Here is a 17,449-nt window from a genome sequence, read left to right on the forward strand (position 1 = left end):
GTTGTGCATGGACATAAAGGTTTTGTTTCTAAATAAATGTGTTATATACACACACCTCATATGGCTCTTTAAAAATGCATTTGATCTAAAAAGATCTAAAATGGCTCTTTGCTGAAAAAAGGTTCCTGACTTCTGCTCTAAACCATAGTTTACATCAGAAAATACTGACAGAGGACAGTTCAACTGACAACATGGCAACACTTTGACTGTCTTTAGTTGATGATACATGTGATAGTTGCTAATGCATTGTGAGTGTGTGTGTGCTTGAGTGTATGTGCAAGTAAGAATGTGTGTGCACGCACATGAGTGTGTTACATAAGTGTGTGTGTGTGTGTGTGTGTACATAAGTGTGTGCGCATTTAGGTGTGTATGTGATAGTGTAAGGCTATGTGTGTGCGTGTTATAGTACAGATGGCACAGTCATTGTCAGGCAGCTAAACCTTTGCACACACTTGTTTGGATGAAGGCTCTTGCCAAGATGACTGTAGTCATGGAAACGACACCACTGTGAGGTCATGATATTGTGATGGAGATTTCTACAGTTACATGTGAACTTCTTTGCTTGATTCTGCCCTCACACTCGTATGCATCCAAAAAAACAAATATTAGACTACATGGAAAACTAATATCAGCGCATGTTTTATTCAGTGTAAAGCCTGTCACTGAAGAAAATGTTTCTGATAAATCCCCATAAACACATTACGTAACAACAGTCCCCATGTAACCATGACATAACTCTAGTTGTGTTAAGAGGTAAAACTCTTAAGAAAAGACGTTCAGATCTTATTAAATCATATCTTTTTTAAGCTCTTGTAATATTGCGCTGTCACATTCTGCCTGGAAGCATCTGTTGGGATGATGCTTAGAGGAAGAAAAAAAAAGATGATCTGAATAGAGCTGAACAAAATGATCTTTTGATAAAAGACATGGACATAATCTTCCACTGCCTGCAAACACACACACACACACACACACACACACACACACACACACACACAGCAGGACAGAAGAGCTTGATGTATAGAGAAAGGGTTCAATAAGTTTATCATACACTCATCACCGGCCACTTTATTAGGTACACCTGTCCAACTGCTTGTTAACGCAAATTTTTAATCCAATCACATGGCAGCAACTCAATGCATTTAGGCATGTAGACATGGTCAAGAGGATCTGCTGCAGTTCAAATCAAGCATCAGAATGGAGAAGAAAGGGGATTTAAGTGACTTTGAATGTGGCATGGTTGTTGGTGCCAGACGGGCTGGTCTGAGTATTTCAGAAACTGCTGATCTACTGGGATTTTCACACACAACCAAATGCCTTATTGATGTCAGAGGTCAGAGGAGAATGGCCAGACTGGTTCCAGCTGATAGAAAGGTATCAGGAACAGTTACTTAAATAAGCACTTGATACAACCGAGGTCTGCAGAAGAGCATCTCTGAACGCACAACCCGTCCAACCTTGAAGCGGATGGGCTACAGCAGCAGAAAACCACACCGGGTGCCACTCCTGTCAGCTAAGAACAGGAAACTGAGGCTACAATTCACACAGGCTCACCAAAATTGGACAAAGGAAGATTGGAAAAACGTTGCCTGGTCTGATGAGTCTCCATTTCTGCTGCAACATTCAGATGGTAGGGTCAGAATTTGGCCTCAACAACATGAAAGCATGGATTCATCCTGCCTTGTATCAACGGTTCAGGCTGGTGGTGGTGGTGTAATGATGTGGGGAATATTTTCCTGGCACACTTTGGGCCCATTAGTACCGATTGAGCATCGTGTCAGCACCACAGCCTAGCTGAGTATTGTTGCTGACCATGTCAGTCCCTTTATGACCACAGTTTACCATCTTCTGATGGCTACTTCCAGCAGGATAACACACCATGTCATAAAGCGTGAATCATCTCAGACTGGTTTCTTGAACATGACAATGAGTTCACTGACCTCAAATGGCCTCCACAGTGACCAGAGCTCAATCCAATAGAGCACCTTTAAGATGTGGTGGAACGGGAGATTCGCATCATGGATGTGCAGCCGACAAATCTGCAGCAACTGTGTGATGCTATCATGTTAATATGGAGCAAAATCTCTGAGGAATATTTCCAGTATCTTGTTGAATCTATGCCATGAAGGATTAAGGCAGTTCTGAAGGCAAAAGGGATTCTAATCTGTACCTAATAAAGTGGCCAGTGAGTGTAGCGTATAAGTCTACCTTGTATTCCACACATTATGTGGACCAAATGTCTCCAGATGCATAGCTATAACAGTAAATTTTGACCTAATGGTGACATTTTTGGTTCCCATGAGGGAAAACGGTTCATAACTCACCGAGGTAAGCAATTTGAAAATGGAAAAATGCAGATTGTTTGCTGTGAGGGTTGGTTTAGGGGATGGGATATACAGTTTGTACTGTAGAAACATCATTACAGCTATGGTAAGTCCCCATAAATACTGTGTGTGTGTGTGTTAGGGCTGCACAATATTGGAAAAACTTGTCGTTGCAATATTTGTATTTTTTTGCGATTTATATATTGCGATATGAAGACAATTTCACCAGATGGTTTAATTTACGTTTTTCTGGGGAGTCTAGCAGCATTCAGGTACAGGAATTGAATAATCACAATGCAAAACAATGTTTTCCACATATCTAAATTCAATATAAGCAAAATAATCCGCCAACGGTGTAATTAAAATAATATTGTTTCATTCATTTTCTTTTCAGCTTAGTCCCTTTATTTATCTAGGGTCGCCACAGCGGAATGAACCACCAACTTATCCAGCACATGTTTTACGCAGCAGATGCCCTTCCAGCTGCAACCCATCGATGGGAAACACCCATACACTCTTGCATTCACACACATACGCTACGGCCAATTTAGTTCTTCAATTCACCTATAGCGCATGTCTTTATACTGTGGGGGAAACCGGAGCACCCGGAGGAAACCCACACCAACACGGGGAGAACATGCAAACTCCACACAGAAATGCCAACTGACCCAGCCGGGGCTCGAACCAGCGACCTTCTTGCTGTGAGGCGGTCGTGCGCCACCGTAACGCCCCATAATATTGTTTTTAGTTTGAAATTTACATATTTGGACTAGAACTCATATAATCTTCATCGTAAAAAACTAAATACAGTCGATCATTGTTACACCTCCAAAAGTCATAATTTGTTGTACCCAACTGCTTTAAACTCTCTTGAAATAAAAAAAAAACGTTTGCAGTGACTCTACAAAGCACATGTCTTCTGTGGCTCCTGGTCAACTATAATTCAGACTCAACATTGCAGATCCAGCGATGCGATTATTGCGGATGCGCACATTGAGTTACTAATGCTAAACTTTATATTGTTCAGCCCTGGTGTTGGGGGTGTGTGTTTGGCCAAAATATTTCCAAAATGACCTCACAAATTAGGTGACATCTTATTTTTTATATATATATATATATATATATATATTATTATTTTTTATTTGAATAGCTCATTAATTAGTCAAACTGTGATTTTATTTCAAATCTGATATTCACAGATGTATGTCTGGTTTAGGTGTTACGACTGGGGTTTAGCATAAATCCAAATAAATAACTGAACAACATTATTTTCATGAGATTTGGGGACATCAGGCAACACTTTCATTGGATTAATGCAAAGAAAGTACAGTATAATGAAATAACAAATTAACAAAATATGATTTTTGGAAAATAAAAAATGACAGAAATTAGAGTAACAAAATAATAATATAATATTAACATTAGTAATGAGGATTTATTGGAAAAGTGAACACAGACTCATCAGAAATATAGTCATAAATATATATTTTTATTCATGTGTATAATTCAGATGTCAACATGAATATCTGTCAATCAATGCAAATAAACGAGACCTTATCTGATATACAGTTTCATAAAACAAACAGAAAAATGAGCAGATATTATTAATAAACTACATCGACTCTGCCTATTAAAGTAACATTAACTGGCTCATGAGAGCTTATTATTCTAGGAAAATATGCCATGAAAAAGTATGTATTCCATGTATCATGTGCATTCATTCATTTTCTTTTCGGCTTAGTCCCTTTATTAATCTGGGGTCGCCACAGCGGAATGAACCGCCAACTTATCCAGCATTTGTTTCATGCAGCGGATGCCCCTTTCAGCTGCAACCCATCACTGGGAAACCCATACACACTTATTCACACACACACTACGGACAATTTAGCCTACCCAATTCACCTGAACCGCATGTCTTTGGACTGTGGGGGAAACTGAAGCACCCGGAGGAAACCCACGCGAACGCAGGGAGAACATGCAAACTCCACACAGAAGCGCCAACTGACCCAGCCCAAGCTCGAACCAGCGACCTTCTTGCTGTGAGACGACAGCACTACCTACTGCGCCACTGCTTCGCCATGTGCATTCATATTTAATACAAATTAATTGATTCACTTCAGCTTATTCCCTTATTTATCAGGGGTCGCCACAGCGGAATGAACCGCAAACTATTCCAGTACTGGGAAACACCCATACACTCTCACATTCAGATATGCACACATACACTATGGCCAATTTAGTCTATTCACCTATAGCGCATGGGTTTGAACTGTGAAATACAGGGAGAACATGCAAACTCCACACAGAAATGCCAACTGACCCAGCCAGGACTCGAACCAGTGACCTTCTTGCTGTGCGGCGTCAGTGCTAACCACTAAGCCACCCTGCTGCCCACCATTTAATAAAAATGATTGAGAAATGACAAAAATTTACAATAAACATAACCTCAGCAGTACTAGTTGCAATCATCTCCAGCGCAGAGCTCCAAAGCTAAAAGTCCCAAATTACTGACCTCTTTATTTCTCCCGAAATAAAATGATAAAGTGCTTTTGCGTTCCCCTCATGTAATATAACATTGTTTAGTGATGTGAAATAATTCAGATTTATGCCAAATACCTTTTCATAGTACTGCTGAACATATCAGTGGGCACCTTGATGTCAAAATGACATAACAATGTATAAAATGCAATCGATTTGATGTCAGTTGACTACCTTGATGTAAATAACAACATAATATTGATAGAAAAAAACTCATTAAAAATCAATTATAGGACTGACCTTTAATCAATTTTTGATGTGTTTTGATGCCCACATTTTAATTTGATTGTTTAGGTTTTTTACATGTATTGTTGGGATACAACATCTAGTGTCAATTTGGTCTTTGATGAACCCAAAAGAGCACATGTCACTCCGCTACTCACCCGTTTGCACTGGCTGCCAGTTGCTGCTCGCATCAAATTCAAAGCTCTGATGTTTGCTTACAAAGTGACCTCTGGCTTTGCTGCTTCGTATCTGCTCTCACTTCTGCAGATTTATGTGCCCTCCAGAAACTTGTGTTCTGTGAATGAACGTCGCCTCGTGGTTCCATCCCTAAGAGGGAAGAAATCTTTTTCCCGAACTCTCGCATTCAATCTGCCCAGTTGGTGGAATGAACTCCCTAACTACATCAGAACAGCAGAGTCACTTGCTGTCTTCAAGAAACGACTAAAAACTCAACTATTTAGTCTCCACTTTCCTTCCTAATCTGTAACTGCCTCTCTGGCTATACCACTAACTGTACTCTCTCTCTCTCTCTCTCTCTCAAAAAAAAAAAACACATTACTAATGCTTTGCTTCTTAGACTTAACACACCTGAAACTTGTCTATAGCACTTATTCACTGCTGCTCTTATTGTTGTGTAAATTGCTTCCTTGTCCTCATTTGTAAGTCGCTTTGGATAAAAAGGTCTGCTAAATGACTAAATGTAAATGTAATTAAAGATTTCAGACTTTTTATTCAGTCATTCATTTCGGGGGCAGCAGTCTCAGGAGAGAATCCCAGACTTCCCTCTCCCCAAACACTACCTCTAGCACTTTCAGAGGGACCCAGAGACGTTCCCAGGCCAGCCGAGAGACAGTCTCTTCAGCCTGGATCTTCCCGGAGGCCTCCTCCCGGTGGGACATGCCTCGAACACCTTCATAGGTAGATGTCCAGGAGGCATTCGAAACAGATGCTCGAGCCACCGCAGCTGGTTTCTCTCGATGTGGAGGAGCAGCAGCTCTACTCAGAGCTCCTCCCGGGTGATAGAGCTCCTCACCCTATGTATAAGGGTGCTTCCTGCCACCCTGCGAAGGAAACTCATTTCGGCTGCTTGTATTCAAGATCGTCCTTTCAGTCATGACCCAAAGCTCATGACCATAGGTGAGAGTATGAATCTAGATTGTTCGGTAAATCAAGAGCTTTGCCCCTAATGCCCCTGGTAGGGTCTCCTAAGGCAAAAAGGTCTTAGGTGACAAGTTAGACCAAGTGCGGTTTAAAAACCCTTCATGAGTGCAAAAAGATCGAGGACCGTCATGTCGCCCGGTATGGCGCAGCCAGGGCCCCACCCTTGAGCCTGGCCAGGGGTTAGGGCTCGTATGCGAGCGCCTGGTGGCCGGGTTCTATCCCAAGGAACCCCGAAGAATCGATGTGGGACCATCCTCCTGCAGGCCCACCAGCTGCAGAGGGAGCCGTATGGGGCGAGTACATTATGGAAAGGCTGGTTGTTGAAGGTTAGGACTATGACAACACGATCGTCGGACACGGAAACTGGCTCTTGGGACATAAACTTATATTATAATTCTTTTGTGTCATTATATTGGTAGTCAAAAGAGCATTAATGTGTGGACATCAAATCAATTCGCATTTTTGATGGGAGTTTTTGACGTCCTTTTAAAAAGGTGCCCACTGGGATCACACACAAATATTTACATAATGCATCACCTGATAGTATGGGGACATTCAGTCAATGTATTCTAATAACAGCTATTAGTTGCTTGATTTTGCGATTTTTATATTTGTTTTTTGCTTAACCTGAATTTTGTGCAGAGGTGTTAAACCCCAATTTACCCATATAGAAATTTGATATATGGCAATATATCCATGCATAGCAGATTTTTAATATGTGTAAAACCCAAAAAAGTCTTTAACATGCAGTCTTCATGCTGCTGCTTCACATCTCTGGCTGAACAGCACCTCCACGACTTTAGGGTCCGCCAGTGTGGACAGGTCACCCAGCTCTTTTTCATTGCGTGCGATCTGTCGTAGAACTCGTCGCATGATCTTACCTGCCGCATGGACGAAAAATCATGAGTTTCAAATGCATGGATGAATCGAGAAGGCAAAATAACTGAAGATCTCAGTACCTGAACGTGTTTTGGGAAGCCCTGGAGCGTTCTGGATGAAATCTGGGGTGGCGATTGGTCCAATCTTCTCCCTCACTAAATAAATGACAAAACAATCATGAATGAAAGCAAAAGTTACTCTCCTTTGCAATGAGTTACTTTTATAATGATGTAATTCAGTTACTAACCCAGTTACTATTTGTAAGGAGTAACTAGTAACTAATTACTTTTGCCCAACTCTGTTTCCTAAATATCTCATCCAAAAGTCTTCAGTTGTGTTCTGATGGGATTTTTGACTGTTGTAGCTGTAGTTGAAATCATTGAGCGCAGTGATATGAAGCTGCAATGCGTTTCAAACCTGCCGGAACTACTTTAACTGTGCATTTATCTGGAAATAACTGCATACATTAGAATGTTCATCTGTAATTAAACGTTAACATTAGTGTCTATTTTATTCAACATAAAATTTGTATTTCTTTACCTGCATGTATCTCTAAAAAAGTAACCCAATAGTTACTTTCCTTGGTAATTAGTTACTTTTATAATGATGTAATTCAGTCACTAACTCAGTTACTATTTGTGAGATGTTATTATTAGTATACAATTAACTATATATTTATTTTTTGGTGAGATTTTTGGCTTTTGTAGCTGTGAAATAACTGAAATCATTGAGCGTAGTGATATGAAGCTGTAATGCGCTCAAAACCTGCCGGAACTACTTTAACTGTGCATTTATCTGGAAATAACAGCATACATTAGAATGTTCATCTGTAATTAAACGTTTACATTAGTGTCTATTTTATTCAACATAAAATTTGTATTTCTTTACCTGCATGTATCTCTAAAAAAGTAACCCAATAGTTACTTTCCTTGGTAATTAGTTACTTTTATAATGATGTAATTCAGTCACTAACTCAGTTACTATTTGTGAGATGTTATTATTAGTATACGATTAACTATATATTTATTTTTTGGTGTGATTTTTGACTTTTGTAGCTGTGAAATAACTGAAATCAATGAGCGTAGTGATATGAAGCTGTAATGCGCTCAAAACCTGCCAGAACTACTTTAGCTGTGTGTTTATATGAAAATAACACACACCTTAGAATGTTCATCAGCCAATCAGAATCAAGCATTCAACAGCCCTGTAGTACAAAGAGTTTTTTTCACAGCCTTTGCCAATATTAGAGCTGAGCTCTGTATATAGACCGTTTTGAAGGATGTAAACAATAATAATGGTCCTGTTGTATTTCCTGTTTTACATTTATTATTTCCATAGCTTCCGAGAATCCAGAAAGGTCCACATATTGATAAATAATGTTGTGATAGCTGTTATTATGTTAGGATATAATTGAATTGCCTCTCGTTACTGTTATGAAATAGTTTAACAAGCAGGAAGTGTCCATTAATAGGCCAATGACGTGACCTCATTGAAGTGTTGTTTAGTGTGATGGCGTTTTGGTGGGGTTTTTGAATGTTGTAGCCGTGAATTAACCGAAATCATTCAGCGTAGTGATATTGAACTAACGCGCGGCCGGAACTACTTTTAGCTGTGCGTTTATATGAAAATAACAGCGCACCTTTAGAATGCTCATCAGCCAATCAGAATCAAGCATTCAACAGCCCTGTAGACTTTTCACAGCCTTCTTTGCTAATATTAGAGTTCTGCTTATTTTGTTCTCAGTGTTGTTTACGGTCTGACCTTTCCTCTTAAGTTCGTCCATCAGCGTGCGGTTGAACTCTTGCTGGTCTTTCAGAGTGATAAAGCAGTACAGACACTCTCCTTTGACTGCATGCGGACGACTGACCACTGCAGCTTCAGCCACCGACGGGTGTTCAGACAGAGCAGACTCCACCTCTGCTGTGCTCAACAAATGACCTGAGAAAACACAAACACACGCACTACTGGTCAGTATGATTTTATTTGTATTTTTTTAAATATATAAATGAAATGTTTTATTCTGCAGTGATACATTCGGTATAACATGACAATGCTAAACAACGTAACGTTGGACAACGTAAAATGCAAAAATTTCAAACAAGTGATGTTCTATTGAACATCCTATTCATCAAACCATACCATCCTTTCAGTTTTCACCAAAATACAGAGCGGCAAAAAATAAATAAATCTGAGGGACTACAAGAGAGTGAAAGCTGGATCAATGATGCTGACAATTCAACTTAGAATCTCAGGATTAATTTACATTTCGGGCGACATGGCTCAGTGGTTAGCATGTTCCAAGTCACTGGTTCAAGTCCCCGCTGGGTCAGTTGGCATTTCTGTGTGGAGTTTGCATATTCTCCTCGTGTTGGCGTGGGTTTCCACCCGGGTGCTCCGGTTTCCCCCACAGTCCAAACACATGTGCTAAAGGTGCTATAGGAATTGGATAAACTAAATTGGCCGTAGTGTATGAGTGTGAATGAGTGTTTATGGGTGTTTCACCATACTGGGTTGAGCCTAGAAGGGCATCCACTGCGTAAAACATATGCAAGTTGGCGGTTCATTCCTCTGTGGCGACCCCTAATGAATAAAGGGACTTGTTTATACTTATACTTTATACTGCGCCGAGTGATCGGCTGCCTTGCGCGTAGTCGTGCATTTATACTTCTGCGCGCTGTTTGTGTTGCTCTACAAAAACACATCGGAAAAGCTAGCTGGCAGCAGGTTATGTTCCTCTGTGTCGTGCTTCTTCGTGGGTGTTTTGTTTTTTCTGAACGCTACCGTAATGTAAAGTATTTAACTTAATGTTTGTATAAGTTAACTTCATTTAGTGTATAAGTATTTAAACACTTGAGTGTTTAACTTGTAAACACTCGGCTCCAATGGGTTCGCATGGCTTTCGGTCTTGCCCACACTGGTCACAGCTACCAAGCTGACCAATCACAGAGCTTGCGCAACGTGTCGTTGTGACGTGTAGTTACATTTTTTGAGAGGTGCACGTCAGCGTCGGCGTCAGCCATGTCGAGGGCTATGCGACCGCATGAAGGCTACGTCGGAGCATATGCGTGCGCTTGACACAGACGTATAAATCAGCTTTTAGTTGTAGGGAAATGTAGGAAAATGATTGAATGAATGAAATTACATGTCAAAATATATATTAATAAAATCAAAAACAGTTATTTAAATTGTTATTCATATTTAATGCTAAAACTGTATTTCTACAAAAATGAATGAAGCTTCCGTTAGCTAGTTCAATACTTGAGATACATTTTGTGAGATTGAAATTGCCAAATTAGGGGTGGAATTATGTTGCATCATCTTACGTCTTAACAGATATTAGTTAAAATAAAATAACACACTTATTAAATATTAAGAATAATGAGTCATACACAATTACGTTATATTTTAAGCTATTAATAATGTCTTGACAAATGCTGACAGAGATAAAACCTAGAAGTCTGAAGGATATTAGCTAATACATTTTTGGGGGGCTTAAATTAAAATATTATATACACGAACTGAGAAACATATCAAATGTGGAGCACGAGGACAGAGATTGAGAAACACTGCTTTAAAGAGATGGTTGATCCAGAAATTAATATTGACTCACTACTTGCTTACCCACAAGTGACTTTTATAGACTTTTGAGTTTCTTTTTTCTATCAGACACAAAAGAAGATATTTTGAAGAAAGCTAAACCTGTAACCATTGACTTCCATTGTAGAAAACACAAATACTATGGATGTCAGTGGTTACAGGGTTTTTAACTTTCTTCAAAATATCTTCTTTTGTGTTCAACAGAAAAAGAAAGTCGTAAAGTTCTGATACAAGTAAAGGGTGAGTCAATCTCTTTAAGAGATGGGTCAAGGAAAATGATGTGTGATGTGTGTCCAGCAGGTGGCAGCAATGAAGCTGAAGTCTCTCAAGGTCTCACCAGAAACATTCAGCATGTCATCGATCCGGCCGGTGATCCAGTAATATCCGTCCTTGTCCCGTCTGCAGCCTAAAGACACAAAGAAACAGTACAAACTGTATAAGCTCTTTTTTTAAAGCCTGTGCTCACACGATAAACACATATTAATCAATTAGAAAGATTTTTGTCATTGTAACAATAAAGGGTGGCTCCATGGTTAGCACGGTCACCTTACAGCAAGAAGGTCGCTAGTTCGAGTCCCGGCTGGGCCAGTTGGCATTTCTGTGTGGAGTTTGCATGTTCTCCTCGTGTTGGCGTGGGTTTCCTCCGGGTGCTCCAGTTTCCCCCACAGTCCAAACACATGCGCTATAGGTCAATTGAATAAACTAAATTGGCCGTAGTGTATGAGTGTGTGTGAGTGTGTATGGGTGTTTCCCAGTACTGGGCTGCGGCTGGAAGGGCATCCGCTGCATTAAACATATGCCGGAATATTTGCCGGTTCATTCCGCTGTGGCAACCCCTGATAAATCAGGGACTAAGCCGAAGGAAGATTAATGAATGAATGAATGTAACAAGAAAGACCTATTCAGTGTGCATCATAGTACACAGTGTTTTTTGCTATTCAAACACATGATGAATGCATTTTAATTAACTAGAATGATTTGTTCATTGTAACATGACATCACCTACTGAATGTGCATCATAGTACATAGTGTTTATTTATTACTTAAATAACTGACAATATACTAATATACAATAAAGGTAAATTAAACTGAACATTTATTAAAAATAGCAAATACTATTTGGATTTTAACAGCATGAGCAAATCTTAATTCATTTGTTCTAATAAACCAGGGGTGCCCAAACTTTTTCGTATAAAGGGCCAAATTTCATTATGAGCCATGGGCTGAAGGTACATGTAACTTGATTACAGTAAAGTTCATTTATTCATTTTCTTTTTGGCTTAGTCCCTTTATTAATCTGGGGTCGCCACAGCGGCATGAACCGCCAACTTATCCAGTTTTACGCAGCGGATGCCCGTCCAGCTGCAACCCATCACTGGGAAACATCCATGCACACCCTTTATTAATCCGGGGTCGCCACAGCAGCATAAACCGCCAACTTATCCAGTTTTACGCAGCGGATGCCTGTCCAGCTGCAACCCATCACTGGGAAACATCTATGCACACTCATTCACACACATACACTACGGCCAATTTAGCTCACCCAATTCCCCCTGTACTACATGTGTTTGGACTTGTGTTGGAAACCGGAGCACCAGAAGGAAACCCACACCAACAAAGGGAGAACATGCAAACTCCACACAGATATGCCAACTGACACAGCCGAGGCTCGAACCAGCAACCTTCTTGCTGTGAAGCGACTGTTCAACCCACTGCGCTACCGTGCTGCCCTAAAGTTGCCATGGCTAATTTATTTCATAATATTCACTCATTCATTCATTTTCTTTTCGGCTCAGTCCCTTTTTTAATCTGGGGTCGCCACAGTGGAATGAACCGCCAACTTATCCAGCACGTTTTACGCAGCGGATGCCCTTCCAGCTGCAACCCATCACTGGAAAACATCCATACACACTCATTCACACTCATACACTATGGACAATTTAGCTTAGTCGTTGGACTTGGGGAAACCAGAGCACCCGGAGGAAACCCATGCCAGTACAGGGAGAACATGCAAACTCCACACAGAAATGCAAACTGACCCAGCCGACACATTACTTTAAATCATATTAATTAATGCAGTTAAGTATAATTTATTAAGTAATGCAGTATAACTTTTAAAATGATAACTTATTGCAGTATAAACAACAGTGAACAGTGGAGTTCGATGCTGAATACACTGGTCATGCAGGATCTGTCTTTGCTATGATTTGCTCACTAAAGTCTCTGCATTGTCCTCTATCCATCAGCTGACACAGAATGTACATTTAAACTAAATCTGATTAATTTACTATTTTGAATTGAAACATTTAATTTCAGTTAACTTTTAACAATAAAACAAACAAAAGCTTACATTAGTTTTGGAATGACAATCTCTAAACCATCCCCATCTTTCTCCTTCTCTTCTCAGATGGGATGGCAGGCCAAATCAAAGGTTACCATGGGCCAATTTGGCCCCGCAGGCCCTATTTGGGCTAGGGTTGTCACGATACTGGAATTCGGTACCAATCGATACTTAAATTTTAAAAGCATCCATTTCCCGCTAACATTTGAGTGCTGTTGAGCGAGATCTTAAACAGCGCTGATTGTGCTCAACAGAAATGACTGTGATTGACACTGAAGGTCATCAGGTCACCGAACTCACTGCTGTTTACTGAGTGTAACTACAGATACAGGGACACTGGAGCGTTTTAAAGCCGCGATTCATCAGTGGATCGCTCGTATGTCAGCTTATAGACCAACCAGCTGATCGACGGTCCCTGTACCTGTGTTCACAGTAAACAGCAGTGAGTTTGGTGAACTGATGACCTTTACGGCCAATCACAGTCATCTCTGTTGAGCATGTGAACACGATGGTAAATCAGCGCTGTTTAAGAACGTGCTCAACAGCGCTCAAATGTTAGCAGGAAATGGACGTTCTTAAAATTTAAGTATCGATTGGTAATTCCAGAATCGTGACAACCCTAAGTTGGGCATCTCTGTAACAAACCATTTTATTGACATGAGAAAAACTTTTTTAAAAATCCATACTAATTATTACACTTTTTTTAACACACTTTTGTTATATTTTAGAATAAGGCTCTTTAGGGCAGAAAAAACTTCACGTTTTCCTAAATCACCTTTCAAAATGGACATGTGCGGCAATTTATTACAATTAAAATCACTTTGTTTCAGGGGGAAAATGCCACCTTATTTTAACTGGAGTGATTAAAAAGTTTCAATTGTATGAAAATGTAAATGTGTCAGTAGGGTCGGGCGATGTCGACCAATTTGGCATCGTACAATGTCTAATGTGAAACATCGCAATGGACGATGGCATCGTCGTCATAGGCGGCGGTGAATTAATAATTTATGAATAATGCATTAATTCATAACAAATTAATTATTTGTAGCCTACCGTTTAAATTACCTGATCCGCATGGCCTTTGTTTTACCCATAACCAAATCATAAATAAATAAAGAGAAGTTACACACAAATTACCACCTGTCAATCACTTTTTCCGGAGGACTCTGGCATGAATAGGCAGAGTGATCTGTGTCGTTATAATGGCGTCAACAGACTTGGTTGGTAAAAAAGGTGCACAACCAACAGGAACCAACCAACAGCATCTGAGGTCTTCGCTAAAATTACTAAGTACAAGTGTGAAAGCGAAAGATTGAAGCAGTGTACTGATCCGCTGACTGCCTGGACCCACTGTCTCGAGCACATCACATAGTGTGTATGTGGTCACGTGATGTGCATTTTCAGCGATAGTGTGGACGGAGGGCTTTTCAGACATGCTTGGTGAAACACCAGTGTGGACGTGGATCATTTTCGCTCTAAAATGTCATTTTAAAACTAAGACCTATTAGTGTAAACGGGGCCTAAGTGTGTATTTTTCGCGAGCGTGGCGGAGAATCCCGATGCCGGCTCAGCATTGTGGTGTCTATCGGCCATTGGTGATGGGTGATGGCATTGTCTATCGGCCCAACCCTATATGTATCAGCCACAGTTGTTGTGCCTTACCATCTCCTGTCACGTAGAATCCTGGGAATTTTCTGAAGTACGTGCTCTCGAAACGCTCCTGATTCCCAAAAACACCCCTCATGATTCCCGGCCAGGGCTTCCGGAAAACCTGAGAAACCAAAACAGCAGGTAATATTTGATCAGATTAGAATTGAGCTTTAGCATGACATGTCCGATTAAAGCCCAGCAAACACGATTCTGGCCTTGATTTGCTCGTCCGAGACTAACTGCATAAATACTAAAAGATACTTAAGCTGCGTGCAAAATGGCACACTATGTACTTATGCACTTAACGTTACACACTCAACAGCATAGTATATGTATGTAGTGTCATCCCAAATGCAACACTAATGTTTGTTTACTAAGTGGAAATTCAAACCGTTTCCCTGATGACTTTGATGGTTGCCAAATTAGTGAAATAAATGACTAAATAATTACCAAAGTACCAAATAATACCAAATAAAGTACCAAATGAAGTACCAAATAATACCTGCTGTGAGTATAACCGCATTCACCATAGGAGGCGCTATATTCACCCTCGTAGGAGAATTTCGCTTTCACAATCCAAAATAAAGTTATCCAATATGTTCGCCCGATAGCTCCGCCCCTTCTGCTACGTGAGCAAGACTGCGGTCCTTGAGTGCGTGAAGTGTCCATCATTACACACTTCATTTTACCGGTTGAATGAGTGCATCATCCGAGTAATTAATGTGCACTCATTATTTTTTAGAGTTTTCAGTGAGAACTTACACTATTTATACTACAAAATGGCGTAGTGCATAAATAAGCGATTTGGGACGCACCTTTTGAAATAAAAATCTGTGGTCTTTGATCATTGAATTGTAGGAAGGGCCAAATATCATAATGAGCCATGGGCCGAAGGTAAATGTACCAAACTTTATTACAGTAAAGTTTCCACGGCTAATTTATTTCATAATATTTAAAAATAAATTAAAAAAAAACATTAAATCATATTAATTAATGCAGTATAACTTTTAAAATAATAACTTATTGCAGTATAAACAACCGTGAACAGTGGAGTTCAATGCTAAATACACTGCTCAAGCAGAATCTGCCTTCGCCTTGATTTGCTCGCTAAATTCTCTGCATTGTCCTCTATCCATTTGATCAGATTAGAATTGATCTTTAACATGACAGGTCTGAATGAAGCCCAGCAAACACTGTGCGATTCTGGCCTTGATTTGCTCGTCCGAGACTAACTGCATAAATACTAAAAGATACTTAGAAATATGAGTCTGAAATCTGTGGTCTTTGATCATTGGTTTGTGACGTTTGCCGAGTTTACATTGAACTAAATGTTAATGAAATGTGCACGTTTTTCAGTTTGGTTTTTCTAGAAAACAGCAGCGAGTTTTTAATAGGTTGTGTGTTTTATTCTGTTGATTATAATAGAAGCCTAAAATGGATTAAGTGTGATAAAACAGAGCTCCTCCACGTGATCACAAGCTGAAGAACAGGAAGCTGTGGACTGCGGCATAAGAAAAGCTCTGCTGTTTCTGTGCCGCGCTGCGCTAATTTCTCATCAGCAATTGTTTCAGCATTTCTCTCGTTTCATAATAAAAAGTGTTGAATATTCTAGCTCATCATCAACATAATTTCTGCAGGAGTTTAATAGAACGTAATGAAAACCACAACTCCCAAGATTCCACACTCAAAATATCAAACTGTCTTTGTTTGTTATGAATATACGCCCTCCAGTGGAGAAAAGGACATGCTGTGGCGTGTAACTTATCTAGCTTGTGTTTTTGGGCATCACGGTGGAGCAGTGGGTAGCACGATCACCTCACAGCAAGAAGGTCGCTGGTTTGAGCCTTGGCTGGGCCAGTTGGCATTTCTGTGTGGAGTTTGCATGTTCTCCCCATGTTGGTGTGGGTTTCCTCCGGGTGCTCCGGTTTCCCCCACAGTCCAAACACATGCGCTATAGGTGAATTGGGTAAGCTAAATTGTCCATAGTGTATAAGTGTGTATGGATGTTTCCCAGTGATGGGTTGTAGCTGGAGGGGCATCCGCTGCGTAGAACATATGCTGGAAAAGTTGGCGGTTCATTCCACTGTGGATGACCCCAGATTAATAAAGGGACTAAGCTGAAAAGAAAATTAGTGAATGAACGAATTTGTCTTTTTATGAATCAAGCTCTTACCAGGTATCCCTCCGCTTCGCCCTCTAATTCTTCTCCATGTTCATTGAGAATGGCAGGCTGCACTCCAAAAAATGGGCACGTCTGCAAGGAGAAGATACATCAATGTTTATATCTGTATATTAGTGTGGTTAAGACAGATGTAAGGGATGTAGAAAGTGAAGATGAATGGAAGGAGACTCACAGCAGATCCAGGTTTCAGTGGTGTAGCAGCCGGTAGAGGAGTCAGAACATGACCACCCTAACAAACACAAGTCCATTATTAATTGAGTTGACCATTGAGGTCTTTCATTGTTTACATATATGAGGTCTTTCATTGTTTACATATATATACACATATATACACACACACGCACACATAATGGGTACAGAAAGTAGTCAGACCTCCTTAAATATTTCACTCTTTGTTAGCATTTGTTTCACTCTTTGTTAGCATTTAAGTTCATTTTGTCCTCATGAATGATACATACAGCACCTTATATTGACAGAAAATCACTGATTTGTTTCTTATTTGCTTTTTTGCAGATTAAAAAAAAGAAAAAACTGAAATATCACATGGGCTGC

General features: G+C 40.1%; 1 protein-coding gene across 1 annotated transcript in view; it reads right to left on the reverse strand.

Annotated features, from left to right (window-relative positions):
- Positions 1–3,792: 3,792 nt before the first annotated feature.
- Positions 3,793–17,449, reverse strand: part of acss2l (acyl-CoA synthetase short chain family member 2 like) — a 55,654-nt gene continuing 41,997 nt past the window's right edge. The window contains exons 12-18 of the mRNA XM_056445773.1: positions 17,070–17,126; positions 16,889–16,969; positions 14,728–14,836; positions 11,062–11,130; positions 8,889–9,065; positions 7,208–7,282; positions 3,793–7,129 (exon numbers count right to left, since the gene is read on the reverse strand). Of these exons, the coding sequence (XP_056301748.1) occupies positions 7,002–7,129; positions 7,208–7,282; positions 8,889–9,065; positions 11,062–11,130; positions 14,728–14,836; positions 16,889–16,969; positions 17,070–17,126 (696 nt within the window). The 3' untranslated portion in view covers positions 3,793–7,001. The remainder of the gene's footprint in view (positions 7,130–7,207; positions 7,283–8,888; positions 9,066–11,061; positions 11,131–14,727; positions 14,837–16,888; positions 16,970–17,069; positions 17,127–17,449) is intronic.

This window comes from Danio aesculapii, chromosome 2 (genome assembly GCF_903798145.1).
Source record: "Danio aesculapii chromosome 2, fDanAes4.1, whole genome shotgun sequence".
Classification (NCBI taxonomy): Eukaryota; Metazoa; Chordata; class Actinopteri; order Cypriniformes; family Danionidae; genus Danio; species Danio aesculapii.